General features: G+C 36.3%; 1 protein-coding gene across 1 annotated transcript in view; it reads left to right on the top strand.

The window, feature by feature from the left end:
• Nucleotides 1-4197, top strand: part of LOC373364 (integrin beta-C subunit) — a gene marked incomplete at its 5' end in the record, with an annotated part of 58815 nt that extends 54618 nt beyond the window's left edge. Inside the window, 4 exon segments of the mRNA NM_214565.1 lie at nt 407-496; nt 1330-1465; nt 2869-2973; nt 3436-4197. Coding sequence (NP_999730.1) covers nt 407-496; nt 1330-1465; nt 2869-2973; nt 3436-3668 — 564 coding nt within the window. The 3' untranslated portion in view covers nt 3669-4197.
• Nucleotides 4198-20269: the final 16072 nt, after the last annotated feature.

Genomic DNA, 20269 nt, shown 5'->3' with positions numbered 1-20269 from the left:
TTATTCTATGTTATGTGTATACTTGTAAGGGGGTCATTTTCAATAAGCCAATTAGTGCTTTTCATAATCCCGCCACTAGTATTCATATGTATATGTTATTGATTTGTAAATTGTTTTTAAAGTGGAAATAAATTGAATTGAATTGAATTGAAAACTAACAGGCTCTGATTGGCAGATAGACTCTTTGTTCATTCAGTTTCAATTTATAATGTCTGATTTTATGTTTCTTGTCATTCTTTAGGTTTGCTTTAATGAGTACAACTCAAAAGCAACTTGAGCATGTCTTTATTAACTCCTATTCTTTGATATTTGGAATCGCTGGAGACATAATGATAACATTTTACATATATCTAGAATTAATCCTCAATGTTAACAATGTTATTTTTCTTTTTGTTGCCTTTTACAGGAGATCTGTAATGGAGTAGGGACCTGTGATTGTGGAAAGTGTCAATGTAATGATCCTAAGTACTCCGGTGCTACCTGTCAAATATGTCCAGTAAGTAAACTTACTTTTGGTTTCGATGAAAAATGTTTTCCGTTTCCTGAGGCTTCTTCACCTATCATGTGGTAATCTGCTTTGAATAAAAAACTGCCAAAATTGAAGTAGTACCATAGCGTGCTTCACAATGCTGCATTTTAAAAGACACATAAGTCAAGATTCAAGATTCAAGATTATTTTATTGGTCCCTGCATGCAAACATTACTTAGAAATTTTGTTTCCAATGGCTTTTTTTTACTGTGAAAATACAAATGATAGAAAATAAATATAACATTTAACAATAGAAAACGATGTACATAAATATGGATAATTATTTTTAATGTGCATGTGCCTCTCAATTTCATGTTGCCTACAATTAACATGCGTCATGAATTAAAATGTCTCATAATATTTTCCGTCAGTCCCCCCCCCCCCCCCCATCCACTAGCTCCCGATCCACAGTCTCCAGTTATCCTCCGAGGGACCTACACTGTAGTAATGAGGATTAATGCCTTACCAAAGGGCACTAGCGCATCGCCTTGGTTTCGAACCCGGGTCACCGGATTACGAGACCACTGCTCTACCAACTGAGCTATCGCGCCTCCTCACGAGTCAAGAGCTTGTTTTTAAAATCTGATATTTTTCGGGATTGTGTTCAGGGATTGTGACATCAACCTGCCTTGTGTACAGTGCATGGCCATTCACACCAGAGCTTATTACACTCTGTTATCAAGATATCACACACAATACAGCCTTGTCTCGTATGTAGGGCATTTCAAATCAGCCCTTTAATACTACACTCTGATATATTAATGCATGTATTCTGTTTCTCTCTCTCTCTCTCTCTTCAGGACTGTGCTGGTGAGTGTGACATCAACCAGCCTTGTGTACAGTGTAGAGCCTTCCACACCGGAGCTTACAACAAATCACAGTGCAAGAACTGTCCCCACCCTATCTATGTAGTTAAGGAGCTCAGGAGGGAAGAAGGTATGTACAATCCTCTTCTCTCTGTCTGTCTGTCTCTCTCTCTCTCTGTATTATTTATTTATTTATTTATTTATTTTTGATATTTAGACAGGGTGACTCATAATCACCAATAATGGTGGTCTTCCATGAGACCCTGTTAAACATAATTAGAAACAATAGTTAAACAAATATATATATAAAAATAATAATAATAACAAAATCATGAACATAAATTCATAACAGCAATAAAGAATAAGTAAGAACATATACAAAGTATTTGGTATCCTCTTAATGAATGAATGAATGCTTTGCTTTTTCGTAACGTAACATATATGAAGCTGTGGTGGATACCATAATGTGGAGAGGGTGGGGAAGCTGGGCTATGTGTACGGTAGTTTCTTCCCTCTTTCAGTTGACTAATTGGAAGAGTAAAGATTAGACTAATTTTGGATGTGTGGTCACCAATGTCAAACTCTGGCAAGGCACCTGAAGTAGAAGATAGAAGCAAACAGCAAGAGAGAAAAATTTAAAATAAATATGTCTGCATGTTCCAGGTTTTTTGTTGAGTTCAGGCCCTGAAATTTTTAGAGTTCCAGGCTTTGGCAGGCTTTCAAGCTTCATGTTATATTTGTAGGGTTTCATATCCTGGGATCTGTTTTCATTTTGATTGGTCAAAATTTGTAGTTTCTGGTTTGTTTCCTGATTTCAGGCCCTGAAATCTTGGAGTTTCAGGCTTTGGCAGGCTTTCAAGCTTCATGTTATATTTGTGGGGTTTCATACCCTGGGGTTTGTTTTTTGACGTTTGATTGGTCAACACTTGTAGCTGTGATCTGTACATCCGTCCCTCAGAGAGAATGTTACATGGTGTTCATATTTATACTGGAGTCACACCCCATGTACACTAAAAACCACAGCACCTTTAATATTGTACCGATAATAGGTGAAACAAATTTAAGGGGTAGACATGCACACATCCTTATTATCATTGCTTGGGCAACCAACTAACGCCCAACCCAAACCCCTTTGGCACCGTGATCTTGCTTATATTTTAATGAAAACTCAACTTAAACACAATCATACACTACCTCTGTATGTGTTTGAAAGAAATATAACTTCATCCACATCATCATACATACAAGTTTACAAATTTTGTCACTCACACACAAAGACACAGTCACACAAACACAACTTGCAAATCAACTAGTCATGCATGGCTTTGTAGCCAAAAGCATGCTTGTTTCTTACACAAATATAACAACATGAAGCTTGAAAGATTGCCAAAGCCTGGAGCTCGGATAGGTTTCTAGACCCAACAGTATACTTGGGCAAACCCTAATGTGTACTAAGAATCTGTCTTGTTGGTGATTGGTCACATGTTGATAACTGGTGATGTAACATGTTTAATACCCTTTTCTTTGTGACAGGTCATCAGGAGTGTAGATTTACAGACGATGATGAGTGCCATGTTATCTTTACCTATGAAATCCTCCCAAATGGAACCTATTACATAGAAGTACAAGAAGACAAAAGTAAGTATGAACAAGTTATCTTAAGTGTGCTCTCTTTGTCTCTCTCTCTCTCTCTCTCTCTCTCTCTCTCTCTCTTTCCCTCACCCTCTCTTCCCCATACCTTCTGTTTTTAATCATTCTTTCTACTTTTCTCTCACACTCTTTTGCTTTCTATTGTAGATCCCTTTTTTTCTTCTAGTTCTCTTCCTCGTTTTGTTTTCGTGTTGTCCGTACGTCCGTCAGTACGTCCCATTCTCGTGATCGCATTTTCTCAATAATTGTTTGATGGATTCCCGCCAAACTTGGGTTATGTATGTAACTTGCAAAGCTAATTTCTTATTTTGTTGGTTTACACAACCCACTAATATTTCAGAATATCATTTTTTAGATGATCAGTTATTTTAATTTCAACTTAAGATAATTTCCATTTCAACACTAACTCATAACCATACCTTTCTTGTCTTGTTGTCTTGTCTTGTCTAGTTTGTCCTGGAGCACCTGAGATGCTATGGGTCATCCTTGGAATCATCATTGGAGTCTTCCTGGTTGGTTTAGCGCTCCTCCTCATCTGGCGTCTGCTCACATACATTCACGACAGGAGAGAGTTCCAGAACTTTGAGAAGGAGCGGGCCAACGCCACTTGGGAGGGCGGAGAGAACCCCATCTATAAGCCGTCCACGTCTGTCTTTAAAAACCCCACCTATAATATAAAATGAGCTGTACCTCCTAGTCTGCGGATAGTTCTTTTTTTAATTTCTAATTTGTAAATTGACTAATTGTTGGGATACCACCTCTTGGTTTTGTTGTACTGCATGCGATAATGCCAAGGAAAATGTTTTGAAGACACAGGATGTTTCTTCAATGCACTCTAGGAAAGGACTTGGGGTTAAGTGTGAGAGTTGTGGTGAGATATCCTTCTAGCAACAACCATCTAAAGTTTATTAATGATATAAAGTGATAGTCCATGGAATGTGTAGAAATATTAGGATCTGTTTTTGATTCCTAGAGTTATGATCGCACCTTGAATAAATTTTGAACATAATAAGATGAGAGACTCTGTATTTGTCAGAAGCATCAGTTGGATGAGCAGAAAACCAGTGAGGTCATGACAAAGATCTACTGCATGGAAGCAATGGGCAATCGAAAGACACCATCTTGCCTTAGATGGTTGCATGATGTATTTACATGTATGCTCAATTCTGAATGAAGAAGAGGGGTAAAACCGGAAGAACTGGCACTACTCATGAGGGAGATAATGGCATACATGAAGCATTATTTGCCACCTGTGTAATGGTGTTTGGTGCTGCCAGTCACGTTGCAGTCGGATGACAAGAATCGAGTCCAAAGGTCAACCAGAAAAGGGTCAAAGGTTGCAGGAGAAGAGGTCAGAGGTCAAGACAATTTGACCCTCATCCTGGAGCAGAGGTGCATCCTTGAACAAAGAGACTGCAACCTGAGAAGGTGGAACTCTGCATTGTCCCCAACACGAGTCATCGGCAAGAAGGCCACCACTGCCATTGACAATAGAAAGCTCTTCAAGTATTTTTGCGGGCAGTCATCATGTTGTAGTTGGGATACCCTATGTTAAGAATGTCCTTACCATTAGACATCAGCAAGTCCTAGGTATTTGAACATGTCATGTCCCATACTTTACCAAGGATATTTAGAATATGTACAAGTACATACATGTCATCAACATCAAAAGTACTATTTCCTGTGAAATATGCCCTGAGAGGGCTGTCAACTTAACCCTTTACCATCTTTGCTTGACCAATGGAAGAAACAGTGGACTACCACAGTCATAGTTTTTCACACATACAGCGTGTATGGAACACAACACTCCTAACAGTGTGGCAGGGTCTTGATCCACACCGAATGCAAAGGTGACCCATTGCCTGTGGGAACGTGGTGAATCCAGTATTAAATCTATGGTAATGAGAGACTTGGCATGTTCATACAGTCAGGCATCGGGTACAGTGTTATGTACTAAAATATCTGATGCAAAATGGTCATGTATGGGATAGAATATGTTGGATTTGCCTGATTAATTTCTTCCATAAATTACCCTTAAAATCCTACATGTTAAACCATTGCCTGTATGAACCTATGAGAATGACAGTATCAGTAGTCAATGGGTAAAGTATGCCATTTTGAAACAGAAAAAAGGTCACAATTTAACTTTTACTTCATTGAATAATGCTATAAGAAAATGGTGCTGACAACTTTGTTGTCTCTATTCAGTAATATTCTCTCACTTTTTCTTCATTTCTGTTATTTGAGGATCGATTGAAAATCTGTGCAAAAAGTACTTTATACTCATGTATTTTCAAATGGCTGTATATATATGATAATTAATACTTTTTTTTTAACTGCATGATTGTATGTTTTGTTTTTCTACTATTTTTGAATTTTTGTGATTCATATATTGTACTAATTATTTTATTTTAAAAGCAACTCCTAGATAAGCCTATGATGTAGATATACTAACTGACATTTTATACGATTGATATCAACTTGTACTTGAATATACACGTACTAACGGTCAAAAGGGGGCATCTGTTTGTAAATATGTGTACTAGATTTCGACGAAGAGACTGGGAGTTTGAAGTACTTTTTAAATATACTGCAGTGAGAAAATACAAAAAAAAACAAGAAATGCTAGGAAATGTAAAAAATCAGCATGGTGTGTAAAAAATGAAAGAGAAAAAAAGCTTTAAAAATAACCTAATCTCTGTCTGTTATTGATATTGATACATTACTACGCAGATGACTAAAATTGCTGCTTTCTTATAATGGCTTCCTTAATGATAATCAATCATAATAGTAATTCCTCCCCTTAGAAGTAGCATGCCGCATTGATGATGAAAAATAAAAGGTGAGAATTGTTGACAAGTGCAATGTGTTTTCTGTATATTTTTTGTTCATAGGGTATGGAGGCAGATAGTCTTCAGATAGCATTCAGTTCTTCAAGTCTCAAGTTCACAAATCATTTTGAAGGCGTTAGTAGCTGTTATTAGATAACATGTGAACATAGGTTTTAAACAAACTTGAGTTTAGAATGTGTTCTTTTTAAGAAGTAAAAAATTAGTATACATGTACCAGTACATGAAATCTGAAACATGCTTTTCATTAAGACTACTAGTATAACCCACTCCCCCTCCAAGCTAAAACAGTTTGTAAAAATGCAGTACATAATATGATTATGGAATGAATAATTAGTTGTTTACTTAATTATTCATCTTATTTATGTTGATTTTATATATGTTTTGAATGATAAAGTGCCTTTCTTAGTTAAATGCAGTCTTTTGATAGTACTAATGATTTAAACTAATTCTTGATTGTGTCAACCTATTGAAAAAAATTACTTTATTTTAATTGAAATATTATTATTATGTAGATCAGGAAATATTGTAGAAATCTGTCATATCTGATTATTGCCTGATAAAGTTCTACTTGAATCGTGTGTTTATGACCAGTGTGTAATAGTACTATAGGAAAGTATTGCATGCTGATGCTTTATATTGTTTAGAGTCAGATCCTTTCTTTTATACTCATGGCTTAATCATGTATATGGCCTTTTTCACATCAAGAAATGGTATCGCTTAAGACCTCCATGAATTTCAACCAGTAAAAAGGACTTGACCAGAAAAAGTGACCATGAATACCAGATGTGGCTGGAAGTTTTGGTATGCTCTTCTCCTTACATTTAGAAAAAATAATATTGGTTGCCCTCCCCCAATAGATTAATATCTGCATAACCATAATAAAGATATCCTCCAATGAAAATGGTAGAAAATGTCTTCTTCTTCATGTTTTTTGGCTTTCAATATTGTGGTGTTACTTGTAGTGTCTCCTATAGTTGTTAGTTTTGCCTTCGCATTAAAAAAAAAAACATTTTAGTTTAATTCATAGAAAGAATGAATCGTTAAAAATTCTAAGAATCATTTATATATTCACAATTCTCTTTTTAGGAGGATATTATATTTTCCTTCCCCTTTTGTTTTAGTTGAATTTTTTCTTCTATTTCTTTCTTCCACTAATGTAGTGTTGTGCATAATATGTATGTAAAGCATGAGGTAGTACAAAAAGGCATTAAGAGCATTTATCTTGAAATTAGGCTTAGTCCGATGTCAACGGAGTAACCAAACAACTGGAACAGTGTTCGAAGCTTGGCCACTGCTTCATGATATTTCCAAATTTGTAGAAGTAGCGCAAGGCAGAAAAGAAATATGTGTGCTATAAAAAGTTAAGCTGTTTTCTCAATCTATGCATTTGTGATAATAAATAATAATAATAACGTGTTATTTACCCAGGGTAGCCACTTCAATTATGAAACTGCTCTTCCAGCGGGCCCTGCATAACATAATATGTTATTATTACCCTTCTCCAATCTAATATGCTGAGCGCCTAGCTAGAAGGCAGAAGGTCCCATTGTTATAAGTCTTTGGTATGACTCGGCCGAGGTTCGAAACCCACGACCTCCCGTTCATGAGGCGGGCGCTCTAACCACTGAGCCACCATGCCTGGTATAAACTTATGTTGAATCAAATAAAGAAGTTGAAATCAGTACTTTCATTTCAAATCAGATGCACGTTCCGTAAGCAATTATCATTTTCCAAGAGTTTTTAGAGTACTGTAATATACATAAACATACTTGGTTAAGAGCGATATGGATAATAAATAACCAAACGTGAAGTTCTAATAGCACATGGTCACAAAGACATCAAAAAATCAACTTAAGGCAAGTTCAATATCCTTGTTCACCACCTTTTGAAATGTCTGAACACTATTCTAATGAAGTACAAATGACGCCTGGCTGGAATGCTTGCCAGGGCACTGTGCATACATTGTGTGCGGGTAAGCCTCAATCCGATGACCAGGGTAATAAAATATATCTTTAAAGCGCTTTGAGAGGGCCTGTGGTCCTGAAAAGCGTTATATAAGAACGTACTATTATTATTATTATAATCCAAACATCTCTATGTGATGTACATGTACCATATAAGGTATTTAACTTGCCCCAGAGTTGATTTTGCGGAATTAGTTGAGACCGTGTTATGATTACTCAATGTGTTGCAAAAATGTACTAGATACATGTACTATTATATCTTCCATTGTATGATAAGGGATTCTGTGTTCACAGAATGGAACCTCCAGAAGGTCCGACACTAGGCGAGTTCAAGGCCGCATTCAGTCTTTATGTGTTCCATAGGTTACCAACTAGCATGGAATTATGATTGAACATAGTTTACTTTGTCTGCTTGGGGAAGAATTCTGCTCACACACTGTCAGAGTTGGCTATTAGGGTGATTCAATGCATGATGTGATGTACAACAATAATAGTGGCTACTTTTATAGCGCACAGGCCCACCTTTCGGTGCTCATGGCGCTTAGAGAAAAATACAAATGACATTTATCCATTTCATCCATGAATGAAAAAAATACTTGATATGACTATGGCTAATAGTAGTGAGATAAGAAAGCACCATAATTCCATGGTCATATCAAGGAAATACACTTTGTATGTGGAGAAAGGACATATGCCATATAGGATACATTGCATGAAATCGCCCAAGAATTCAATCATGATCTTGTGATATAAAAGTAAGTAAACATTTCAAAAAACATTAATATTTTCTTTCATATTTGGTCTACCAGTAATCCTTCATCTATGCATTCATCATCAGATATACTGAGTTTAAGTTTTGACATGGTTGGTAACATATGGGACTAAACACCTTGAACTCGCCTACTTGTAAATTATTTGTACATTTTGAAAAGGAACTGCGCCAACTAAGCATTGTAAAAATGCCTTTTTGTCTCTGGTATTTGTATTGTATCTGTGTATATTATTGTACGATAGACAAATGAGAAGCCAAATAAATGAGGCAAGGGTTTGAGAGAGATTTATTGTAAAGAATTATAAAACTGCTAGAGCATTAGAGATGCATAGAAAATACAAGTGTGTTATAATAGAGGGAAAATGAAACAATCTGCATTTATATAAAAGGCATAGTATTATGATGACATGCTCTCATATTTGTTTGTAAAGTAGAGTCCGCATTAAGTCGAGATCATTTATTTTAGCTTGAAGATAGAATTACTGATTCTTTGCATTTGTTTTTTTAATTTCTATTTCTCCCTCCTAATTTTTTGAATAGGTTGGCAAATTATTTTGTTTGGCATCTATGCAATTTATGAATTGAATGGGTGTATTTGGGGGCAAAGTGTAGTCTGTAATTCTACCACTGAGGTATAAAGATGATACATGCCATCAGTTTACTCTTTGATAATTAAACTTAAGAATTTGTCTTGATATGTACATTTTGAGATGAAATCACTTTTATACTGGACACATCTGTTCAGATTCAGAAAGGTGTTAACAATGTGTTTAAATATATTAAGTGAACGTCCTTATGGCTCCAAACAGTCGATATGTTATAGAGGTCATGTTAAGTCTATCATTACATCATATTTAGCAGAAAGCATCCATGAGAATCTTGAGTACATGTACATGGGTTAATTCTTCCACTGACTAAGTTGTCACCGACCGTTGATGGGGGTATTGTATTTAGATTTCACTTCCAATAAATGAAAGTGGACAACCTTTTATTCTCACTTTCTGATATGAATGACCTGGCAATAGAATATCCGTCCAACAGATAAGTTTTGTCAGGTGAATCACTCATTAGAATGTCCGACATCATTATGTTAACTGACCAATTTACCCACATTGGTATATTTTTGGATTAAAATGGTAATAATCTGGAGTTGAATTACATGTACCCAGTAAATATAGGAATATTGTCTTGTTTCTCAACTATTTTTGTTCTATGATGTGAATGGAAATTGAGAGTGCAGTTCATTTGCACATCTACGTAGTTCATGAGGTGTATATGTCACAATACATGTAGGTGAACATGATAATGATGATCATAATTGATCTGATATTTACATCATTTTATATGATAGAATTTTGCAACATTTTATACTTCTGTCCCACAAAGTACTACATGTGCAGATGTACTACAATTTAATCCCACAAAGTACTATGTGTTCTACAGTCTGTTCCTAAAGTTCTGTGATAGTTTTTAAGGACATTTGTTTTTTGGAGGAGCTCACTTTTTGCACTTCTTTTCTTTATCAGTTTACTGGGGTTTAATATCATATCTATACTGTGAACTGCAGCATGCAGGGATTTGTGAATTTGAAGGAAAACAATTATTAACAGATTTGCCCACGTTAAGCATCCCTTTTTACAATCAAGTTTTACAATCAATTTGTTGAAATCTGTAGTTAATACCATTTTAGCTATCAGCTTTTACTGTTTTGCGAGTCTATCGTGTCTGTATAGTTTAAAAACAAGAATTTCTTTCTCACATATTGCGGAGGTTCACTGCAACAGTGTAGATCAACAGAGTAAAAGTGTGCAGTATTCAAGAAAAATATAAAGCTTTAGTGTATTGATGCTGTGAGCAATAACACACTCATTTTATGCACTGTGATACGTGTTAAGATTCTTTTGTTTCTTTTTTCATTGATTTGTTTGCCCACGATTTTATTAACTTTATTTATTCTTCGCATATTTTTGTTTTTTATGTATATAGTTAGTAGCATGCATATCCATAGTATAAGCTTTAAAATTGTATTACCGTTTTATTTCCCTTGCATTTTAAGATACTTGACATGCTTTTGAATCGAATTTTACTTTGTTATTTAAAGTGAACGAATAAAGTTTTAATATGCATAATTGAAACCTTATTAAAACAATTTTGTGCCATGTGCTTCCTTTGAATTGGTTTTGAATTGGCCTCCTTAGCATAAATAAACATTTCTTGTACATTTAACAAGATAAAAAACCTTGAGACAGATTGGCCTCCTTAGCATAAATAAACATTTCTTGTACATTTAACAAGATAAAAAACCTTGAGACAGATGGCTTCAAATGTGATACCTTTTACTATGACCGCCCTTTTTTTAGGAGGGGGGGGGGGGTAATGAAACTTTGGTCAAATCATGTGACACAATAAAGAGAGTAGTTTGTGCATCTCATATGGAATAATATTTATGGAGATGGCATCACTTGATGTTTAGAGGGGGTAAGTCTTCATACGGTTACCTTACAATTAGAATTGTTCTTATATTGAATTAGTAATTTATTCTATTTATTCTTACAAATACTAGGGTTAGCTCTGGCCCCTAAATTGTTTATCCTATAACAGTGACGTATTTGGATTTTGCTTAAATCCAGAAAGCTAGGAATTACACATTAAACATGATAACAAGTTAAAATGACTGGAAGCCTTGAGTCTACTTCCATTGCGGTGCGGTGCCATTCTCGAAGAAGACCGATTTATTTGTAACTAATCATTACAATATCTAAAATGCAGGGCGATATTAAATACAAAAATAGTCATATTTGAGTAATAATTGGAATTTTGGGAGTTATCTTTTACATTATTTCATTTAATAAACATTTGTATTTTTCAGACTCTGAACATGCTGAAGAAGTTGAAAATAACATCAACTGTTGCCATTTAATATATATATATATATATTAACTTAACTGTGTTATGTGGTGTTCCACAAGGATCAATTTTAGGCCCCCTTCTTTTTCTTATTTATATTAATGACATAGTAAAGTCATCACCACTTCTTACTTACGTGCTTTTCGCAGATGACACCAACATATTTTATTCTCATAAATGCTTGAATACTCTAATTTATACTCTCAATAATGAATTAGTTAAAATCTCAACATGGTTTAAATGCAATAAATTGTCACTTAATTTAGATAAAACATGTTTTATAAATTTTTGTGCTTCCCAAACACACTTTGATCAGGTTATAAACATTGTTATTGATGATATTTCTATAGTTGAAAGGAAATCGACAAAATTTTTAGGTATAACTTTGGATTCAAAGCTTACTTGGAATAATCATGTAAATAATATTACAACATCAATTTCAAGGGCAGTTGGGGTAATTGGTAAAATGAGGGATCTTGTACCCGAGAAAATACTTTATACATTATATAATGCATTAGTGTTACCTTATTTTACATACTGTAATGTAGTTTGGGGGAACTGTAGTATAACTAAGATTAATATAATTTTTCTCTTGCAAAAAAGAGCACTTAGGATTTGTACTCGTTCTAATTACTTAGCTCATACAAATCCGTTATTTTATAGATTAAACATTTTAAAAGTGAGTGATTTGCACTTATATCAAACAGCAATCTGTATGTTTAAATACACACAAAATTCACTTCCTCTTTTTCATGACGTATTTATTCCTAATTCCCATGTTCACTCATATCCAACGCGTAATTGTACTGATTTTCATTTACACAATCCTAAAACTTTGTTAGCGCTTAAGTCCATAAGATATCACGGTCCAGACATTTGGAATGCACTCCCTAGACATATTAAACAGTGTACATCTCTCTATTCATTTAAAGCTACACTAAAAAAACACATTATTTCACAATATAATGTATAAAGGTTTAAAAAATAAAAATAAAATATATTTTTTTTTTTTTTTTTTTTTTTTTTTTTAAGCGTTTTTTCTAAAACTTTAGAAACTACATTAAATTTTGGTCTGACGTTACATAGTAATACTGATGATTCAACATTTTGGCGCTTGAGGACACTTGCACTTGCACACACACGCACCACTTGCACCACTTGCACCCTTGTTTTTGTTTAGTTTCTCTCTTATCTCTGTCATTAACGTATAATTAGTAGCCATATAAATATGAGATTCATATGCTAATTCTATAATTATTTATATTGAATACAACTGTCTATATTCACATTTAATTGTAATATATATCATTTGAGTATCATGGCCCCCTCTTCTTGTTAATTTGCCAATATTTCACATCTCATTTTTATTTTAGCTCGGTTGACCGTCTACTCAAGCTTTTGCTTATAACGGCGACCTTCTGCTTTCTTTCTTTATACACGCAATGGCCCAACGTATAAGTTTACTCTTACTCATGTATTATACATTTGTTTCTATATTTTGTATATTGTTTGCATACCTTATGTTTTATATAATTATCCATATTTGTTGTATAACTGATTTGTTTGATTGCAGAAAATAAAGTCTTTGAAATGAATGAAAATATATATATATATATATATATATATATATTGTTGTTTTTGTTTTGGTAACTGCTACGAGTTAAATTATTTAAATAATTTCCATGTTGGGATCCGTATATGTTACTGTTTAAATTCATTTCAGGGAGAAATTGACATATTTCTCCATGATTATTCTTTAATCTCAATCATAAATTTCATCTTAAACTTCATCTGTCTCATCCCCGGCTTCTTAGTCTCGATCTCATTCTCTGCTCACACTATTAGGCCGACATTACAGAAGGCGCCCTCATCACAAGCAAAATTATACCTTCCACCTAGATTTTATAACACTTCCCGTAAATGACGTCATTAGCGACTCCAGTACATGGCGGAACCCAAGGTGCGCCTGGTGCGCCCCTCCCCTATGAAGGACCAATAAAAAGGCAACAATATTAGCAGCGGGTTGACTACGGAGATGCCTTCCTAAATTCCGCGCCGTCACCACCATCTTCCCCCACCCCACTCAAAGATCCGCGGAGACGCCTTCGTACACCCCTTACATATCAAGTCCTGATCCGCCACTGGTTTTAATCAACCTTCTTTGTAAATGCGGATGACTTGCAAGAGGGGATGATGATGCCACAAAAAAGGCTTTCCTCATTGTCTGGACTTTTCATGGCAGTTCAAAATTACAACATTATTTCATTTGATGTTTAGCGATGTTAGCCGGCCTATGCAGGATAAGAAACAGATAATTCTCAACTGGAATCGAATAAAGGATTAGATGCTCTTCTTGTTCGCATTGACCGCATCTTGCAAAACTCAATTAGAAGAGCTGGAATGATCTTGACCGAGATTTTTCTTTTGTCATGATAAAAGCAACGGCGCTCTTACAATTTTAATCGAGTATACGGGTTTAAATAGATGATGGCGAAAGTCGTAGGCATTTTGTCACTCGTTATGGACCATGGCGTAGGTGGGTGGTTGTGACACACTTTTCAGAATATAGCAAGAGTAAAGGATGATAAAAAGAGAAGAGAAGGAAGAAAGAAAAAGGAAAGCAAGAAAAGGCGGTCAGAGGCAGTTTGTAGTTGCCACCCCCCCCCCCCCCCCAAAAAAAAAAAAAAAAAAAAAATTGCTGAATTGACATGATTTTCCGGGATTTCTTCTCAACTTTTTTAAAATTATACTTGTTTATGCGTTCGTTGGAAAATTATAAATTCCCAAACTACAGTATAAGGCAAAAATAAATGCTTATTTAGAAGCCTTCATGTCAGGCCCTGCAGAACGGCGGGGCTAGCTGGACTCGAGCCCCTCTCACTTTTTTGTTAAAGTTTGTTAAAGAGAAAAAAGGAGAAAGAAAGAAAAAATAGTGACCTGCCAGTGTCACAATATGGGGGGTTCGCTCCTGGACCCCACAAAGGGCCCTAAGATGGGCCCCTGGATGCTCATATGACCGTAATTAAGTTCCTAAAACCCCTGAGCTTCCGTGGTCTGTGCCCCTAGACCCCACCAAGGGCCCTAAGGCGGGCTCCTGAATGTTCATATGACCATAATAAAATGCCTTAAGCCTCTGAGCTTCCGGGGCTCCGCCCCTGAACCCTACGCCAATTAGTTACCTGCTAGTGTTACAAATAAGGTATCTAAATACGCATATCTGACCATAATTAAATGTCTAATACCCCTGAGCTTCCAGTGGCTCCGCCCCTTGATCCCCACTGGGGCAAAGCCCCTGGACCCCACGCCACCTTCGCTTCGCTGGCTACGCTCTACCTGATCGTTAATACTCCAATTTGAAAAACCGTTCCGCGGGGCCTGCATTTAACATATACGAATGGTGGTGATGCAGATTTTTCTTGTGTCCCCCAAACGTTTTTGCCCATAACGTCAGTACATGTAACGTCTAGAGTATATAGAAGGGGGTGGGGTTAATACATTCGTTGCTAATTCCCATTTGATTTAAATGTGCTGAAACTCATATGAAATGTAGATTGTTATATACCTCATCGAATACGTGGTGCAGAAATTCTAGCAGCCGACATTAAAAAGGTTTTATTTGAGCGCATATCAACCAATGTCCAGAACAAATATTTTCTTTAATAGCGAATAACGTGGAGAGTATATCGGTGAATGGGGTTTCGGCCTTTAATACATTCGCCGCTAATTCCCACTTCCATTAAATGTGCTTAAACTCACATGAAATGTAGATTATTATATACTTCATCGAATACGGGGTACACAAATTCTAGCAACCGACATTAAAAAGGTCTTATTTGAGCGCATATCAACCAATGTCCAGAACAAACCTAAACGTTTGGCGCATATAACGTCTAGAGTATAGAAGGGGGTGGGGGTTAATACATTCGTTGCTAATTCCCATTTGCTTTAAATGTGCTGAAACTCACATGAAATGTAGATTATTATATACTTCATCGAATACGGGGTACACAAATTCTAGCAACCGACATTAAAAAAGTCTTATTTGAGCGCATATCGACCAATGTCCAGAACAAACCTAAACGTATAGCGCATATAACGTCTAGAGTATTTAGAAGGGGGTGGGGTTAATACATGTACATCGATGCTAATTTCCCATTTGCTTTAAATGTGCTGAAACTCACATGGAGTGTAGATTATTATATACCTCATCGAATACGGGGTGCAAAAATTCTAGCAGCCGACAATGAAAAAGGTTTTGAGCGCATATCAACCATTTTATTTAAATGTGCTTAAACTCACATGAAATGTAGATTATTATATACCTCATCGAATACGGGGTGCAAACATTCTAGCAGCCTGACATTAAAAAGGTCTAATACAAATAAGACCTCATAACAACCAATGTCCAGAACAAACCTAAACGTTTGGCGCATACATGTATATGATGTTTATGCTGTTACTTGTCAGGCATTGCAGAGCCATGCTTTTCAGGGAACATTTTTTTCTCTGATGTTCTTCCACACTTGCATAATTATAATGATAACGCTCACAAATTATGTTTCACCCCTCCCCAGAATACTCAACCTTCCCTTTAAGTCTGATAAAAGAACTTTGGGAGTCTGATTTTTGTAATCTGATTATTTAATCAAGTGCGGCACGGCCTTCAATTAGTTACAAATACATTTACATGATCAACTGGCCATTCTATGAAGCACAGGGCACGTAGACTGTTAACAGTGGAGCATACAGAAATAGACTCAAAAGTCACGTAAGAAGGAGCGAATTAGGAGGGGATAGTAAAAGAGCGCAGAGGTGGATCCAAGATTCTGTATAAAACTAAGAGAGAAAGAGAGGGAATAAGAGAGAGAGAGGGAGAGAGAGAGAGAGAAAGAAAGAGAGGAAGGGTGCAAACTTCCGAGAAATTCTGAGTAGAAAACGGAAGAAAATCATATTCTGCAGTGCTAGGAAAAAAAATATCTGGCAAGCTAAAAACAAGATAAGGGGGGGGGGGGTGGGGAAAGAAAAGGGGAGCACACTTCAGGGAAGTTTTGACAGACCACAACAAAAAAAAACGGATAAACAAAGAAAACAAAGACAAGAAAAACATAAAGCCACACTGTCCTATTTGTAGCTACTTGCTTCCTCGATATAGAAAACAATGCCTAATCGGTGACCATTGGTCCCCCATGATCCTCTTTTTCTTATGTTAATTGAGAGCTGACTTGATGATATAACCACCTGTCCAGTGACCTTGCAGGGAGGTCTAATCCCTCCTATAAACTAGAACAGTAAAGCTTTAAAGAGATAAGAAAGAAAAAAAAAGCAGACAAACTAAGGAAAAAAAAGGAAAAGAAATACTTTTAATGCATACCAGGTTTCTCTTACGAGCCTCCCCCCCTGCACCCCCTGCACCCCCCCCCCCCAAACTTGTATTACATCTTTGTCCCTGGAGGTGCCTTGTGAGTTGACAGTATGAAAGCGGCGGCGGGGGGGGGGGTTCAAAACACAACCCATGGGTTATTTTCTATTTTGTATATTTGTTGTATGCCACATTATGTTTTTCGGGGGGGGGGGCACGAACCGGTTTGCCCACGCTTATAACTCCACCACCTGGAAAGGCGGGGGGGGGGGGGGGAAATTGTTTCTGATTGAAAACCCAACCAAAAAAAGAAATGGAAAAAAGGGTATAAAGGAGCAAATACATGGACCACGGAGGGAAAGGATCCATTGCGAGTGGGAGGGGGGGGGGGGAGGGCGTTGATATTTCAATAATTGAAAGGAACTGTTTGGACATAAATAGAAATGTTACGTCTTTGCATTAAAAAATATGTAAAGACCAAAGAGAAAGCATATTGTTGTGTACAACATTGCATGATGAAGGCTCAGTAAAGAAATGCTATAGCCTGTGGGCTTGATCATCGAGATACCAGCGTTAATGAATTGCCAAACCTGAAATACTTGATAAGAAAATGTTCTCTTTTTTGTATTCAGATTATTGGGCAATTTTATGATGCCAACAAATCACGCATTTACCTAAAATTATTGATAATGAAATATATTTATGCATCACTATGTAAAGCGTTATATCCAGAGACACAAAACTAGAAAAAAGGGGTCTGGATAAACTTCTTGAGCGTTATGAGAGATTGGCAATTCTTTAATTGAAGGGGTAAGGAGTTCCTTATTGGGGGCGGTAACTAAAAAATCTTTCTTTCAGTCCATATCTGCCTGCATGTCTGTCTCTTTTTTTTTCTCTCTCTCTCTCTCTCTCTCTGTTTCTTCCCCATCCATGTCTCTCTCTCTTTCTCTCGCTCTGCCTCTCTCTGTTTATCTCTTCATTTCTCCCTCTTTCTATATCACCTTCTCTCCTCTTTCCTCGCCCCTCCTACTTATCCTCTCTCACTCCATTACCAAGACCTCTCTTCATGCTCATACTTATCTCAATACTCAGGTTAATGAAATCTAGAATACCTATTACAACTTTGTTTACACGAAATGGAAGCAAACCAATTGCATTATTTGTAACTTTCAAAATCAATAGTTATTTATACAGCGGGAGAGCTGAAATATAAACCTGGTTATCAATTTTTCGAACAATAGCAAAATTTAGGCCAGGAAGGACATCGCGATGTAGCAATTTCTGTCTCATAATTGAACGGCGTGTAAGAACATGAAAAATGCTCTCAAACTAATTCGTTTAAATGAACGTTGAGGATTGCCATGTAGATATTAAAACACTTTACCAACATTTTATTTAATAAATCTAATTGATAGTCTTCTGGGAGCCAATATCTGAATTTGACATTAACCCATTTTAATTTATTTCGAGTTGACGCCCTTGTATTCTTCCGTATAAACACCCCGATATTTTGACGTCATAGATTAATGATAGGCCTTTATTTATTGGTATTAACATTGGAATGTGTTCTTCATTACCCTCAGGGAAGCCTACACTAAAACATATTTTTTTGTAAATTATATTAATAAAGCATTGATGGTGGCGATGATGCAGAGTTTGAAAAACATGCTATGTTATAAAGATGTTGAGGTGCTTTCGCCAATCTGAAAATGGATGTAGGCTTACTAGAAATTTATTGATCACTTGGCTTCTTTATGTTTACAAAATAATGGTTGTGTGTGTGTGTGTGTGCGGTGGGTGCTCAAATCGGAATTCAGATGGAAAATATTAAACTGCTCCAGCCTTACTTAGCTGCGATAGGCACTTCTCCTCAATCAAATGTCAAACGGAAGATGATAAATCGAGGGAGAGAAAGACCAGTCAGAAGAATAGGCCTATAAATGGCACATTCTTACATTCACCGCACGCCACTGATCTGAAATCTTGAAACACGAAACAAGTCATTGTAAGGTGAGATAATTAAAAACTGAGCGTCATAAAAGGAGCATACAATTTATATGACAAATCATCTTCGTTTGATCGTGATCGGTTCAGAGACGACTGTAAAATAACTATTTATAATATTTGTGGGGCCCCACACAATTCGATAATGTTGAACTTGCCGTTGAAAAAACGACATAGCGCCTAATACATTTTGTTCCATCCAATGCCAATGTTGGCTTTTTGTTAGCTTTTTTGTGTTGATTATAATACGCACATCCAGCCGGCCCGTGTATTGTATTAATTAATTAATTAATTAACGGTCACCAGATTTTTTTGCAAGTGGAGCTGAATTGGTGTGATCGGATTTAATCTAAATTTCACACATTTTGGGGTCTCAAATTACCAATTTAAAAATTATCTATTAAAAGGGCACCAGAAATATAAGAACAAGAGCAATAACCATGCACTTTGAGCAAGAATTCAACTGTCCCTTTAAACAATTTACCGCATTGAACTGAATGTGCCCCTACTTAAGTATCACAATTAATTATTCATGATGGCACACGCATTTCGTGTTACCAAGACGATTGCTCTGGACGACATTGGATAGACTCATGCTCAGTTAAGTAAGTCCGTTATCTAGACAGTCAAAATGATTTAGGGACGCATGTATGTAGAGATAGGGGGGGGGGGGGTTAGGAGCCTCCATGCAGCAGAATCCACTCTTAATATATTATGCACATATTGCCTACAAAAAAGAAGGGGAAAAAATATGCCCGCTGGCAGCAATTTTCAGCCTTAAAGGTTTTTGCTAAAATGAATTGGTTTTCTTTTTTTAATGTATCCATTAATATTTTTTATTTATTCAATAGTTTTTTCTTTCTTTCATTTATTTATCTATTTATTTGTTTTCTCATTCATTCTTTTCAGAGTATTTTAGAGTAAAATCCAGGATTGTTTAGGGATGGGGGCCCAAATTTGAAATCATTTTGAAATTTAGTGTGCTGAAATCTGAAAATTTAGCAGGCCAATATTTTGATCAGTGGGGGGGGGGGGGGGGGGGGGGGGGGTAGTGAGCTCTAATTTTTTTTTTTCAGGCTCCCAAAAATTTGAAAATTGCGCCAGCCGAAAATTCGCTCAGTATAATATACTGAAAATATGGTTATGCATGCACATACAGGGGAGAGGGAGGAACCTCTGTTACCCCCTCTCCCCTCAAACAACCTCCCTATAGTCATTCAAATACTCCCATCAAACTGCTTGAATTTTCCATTCATCAGCGGTGCTCTGTAATCTATCTATTCTAAATGCGCGCGAGCTACAAACGCATTGATCCCGCGGTGATAGCCAATATCATTTCTACCAATGTCATTTGTGTCGTATGCATGATTTTTCCCAAAGCTTGCAACAAACTGATTGGATAGCTGGGATAGCATTTCTGCTGATT

This window comes from Strongylocentrotus purpuratus, unplaced genomic scaffold, assembly GCF_000002235.5.
Source record: "Strongylocentrotus purpuratus isolate Spur 01 unplaced genomic scaffold, Spur_5.0 spur5_scaffold_19, whole genome shotgun sequence".
NCBI lineage: Eukaryota > Metazoa > Echinodermata > Echinoidea > Camarodonta > Strongylocentrotidae > Strongylocentrotus > Strongylocentrotus purpuratus.
Note: the sequence above shows the minus strand (reverse complement) of the source record. Positions and strands in the feature narration are given on the sequence as shown.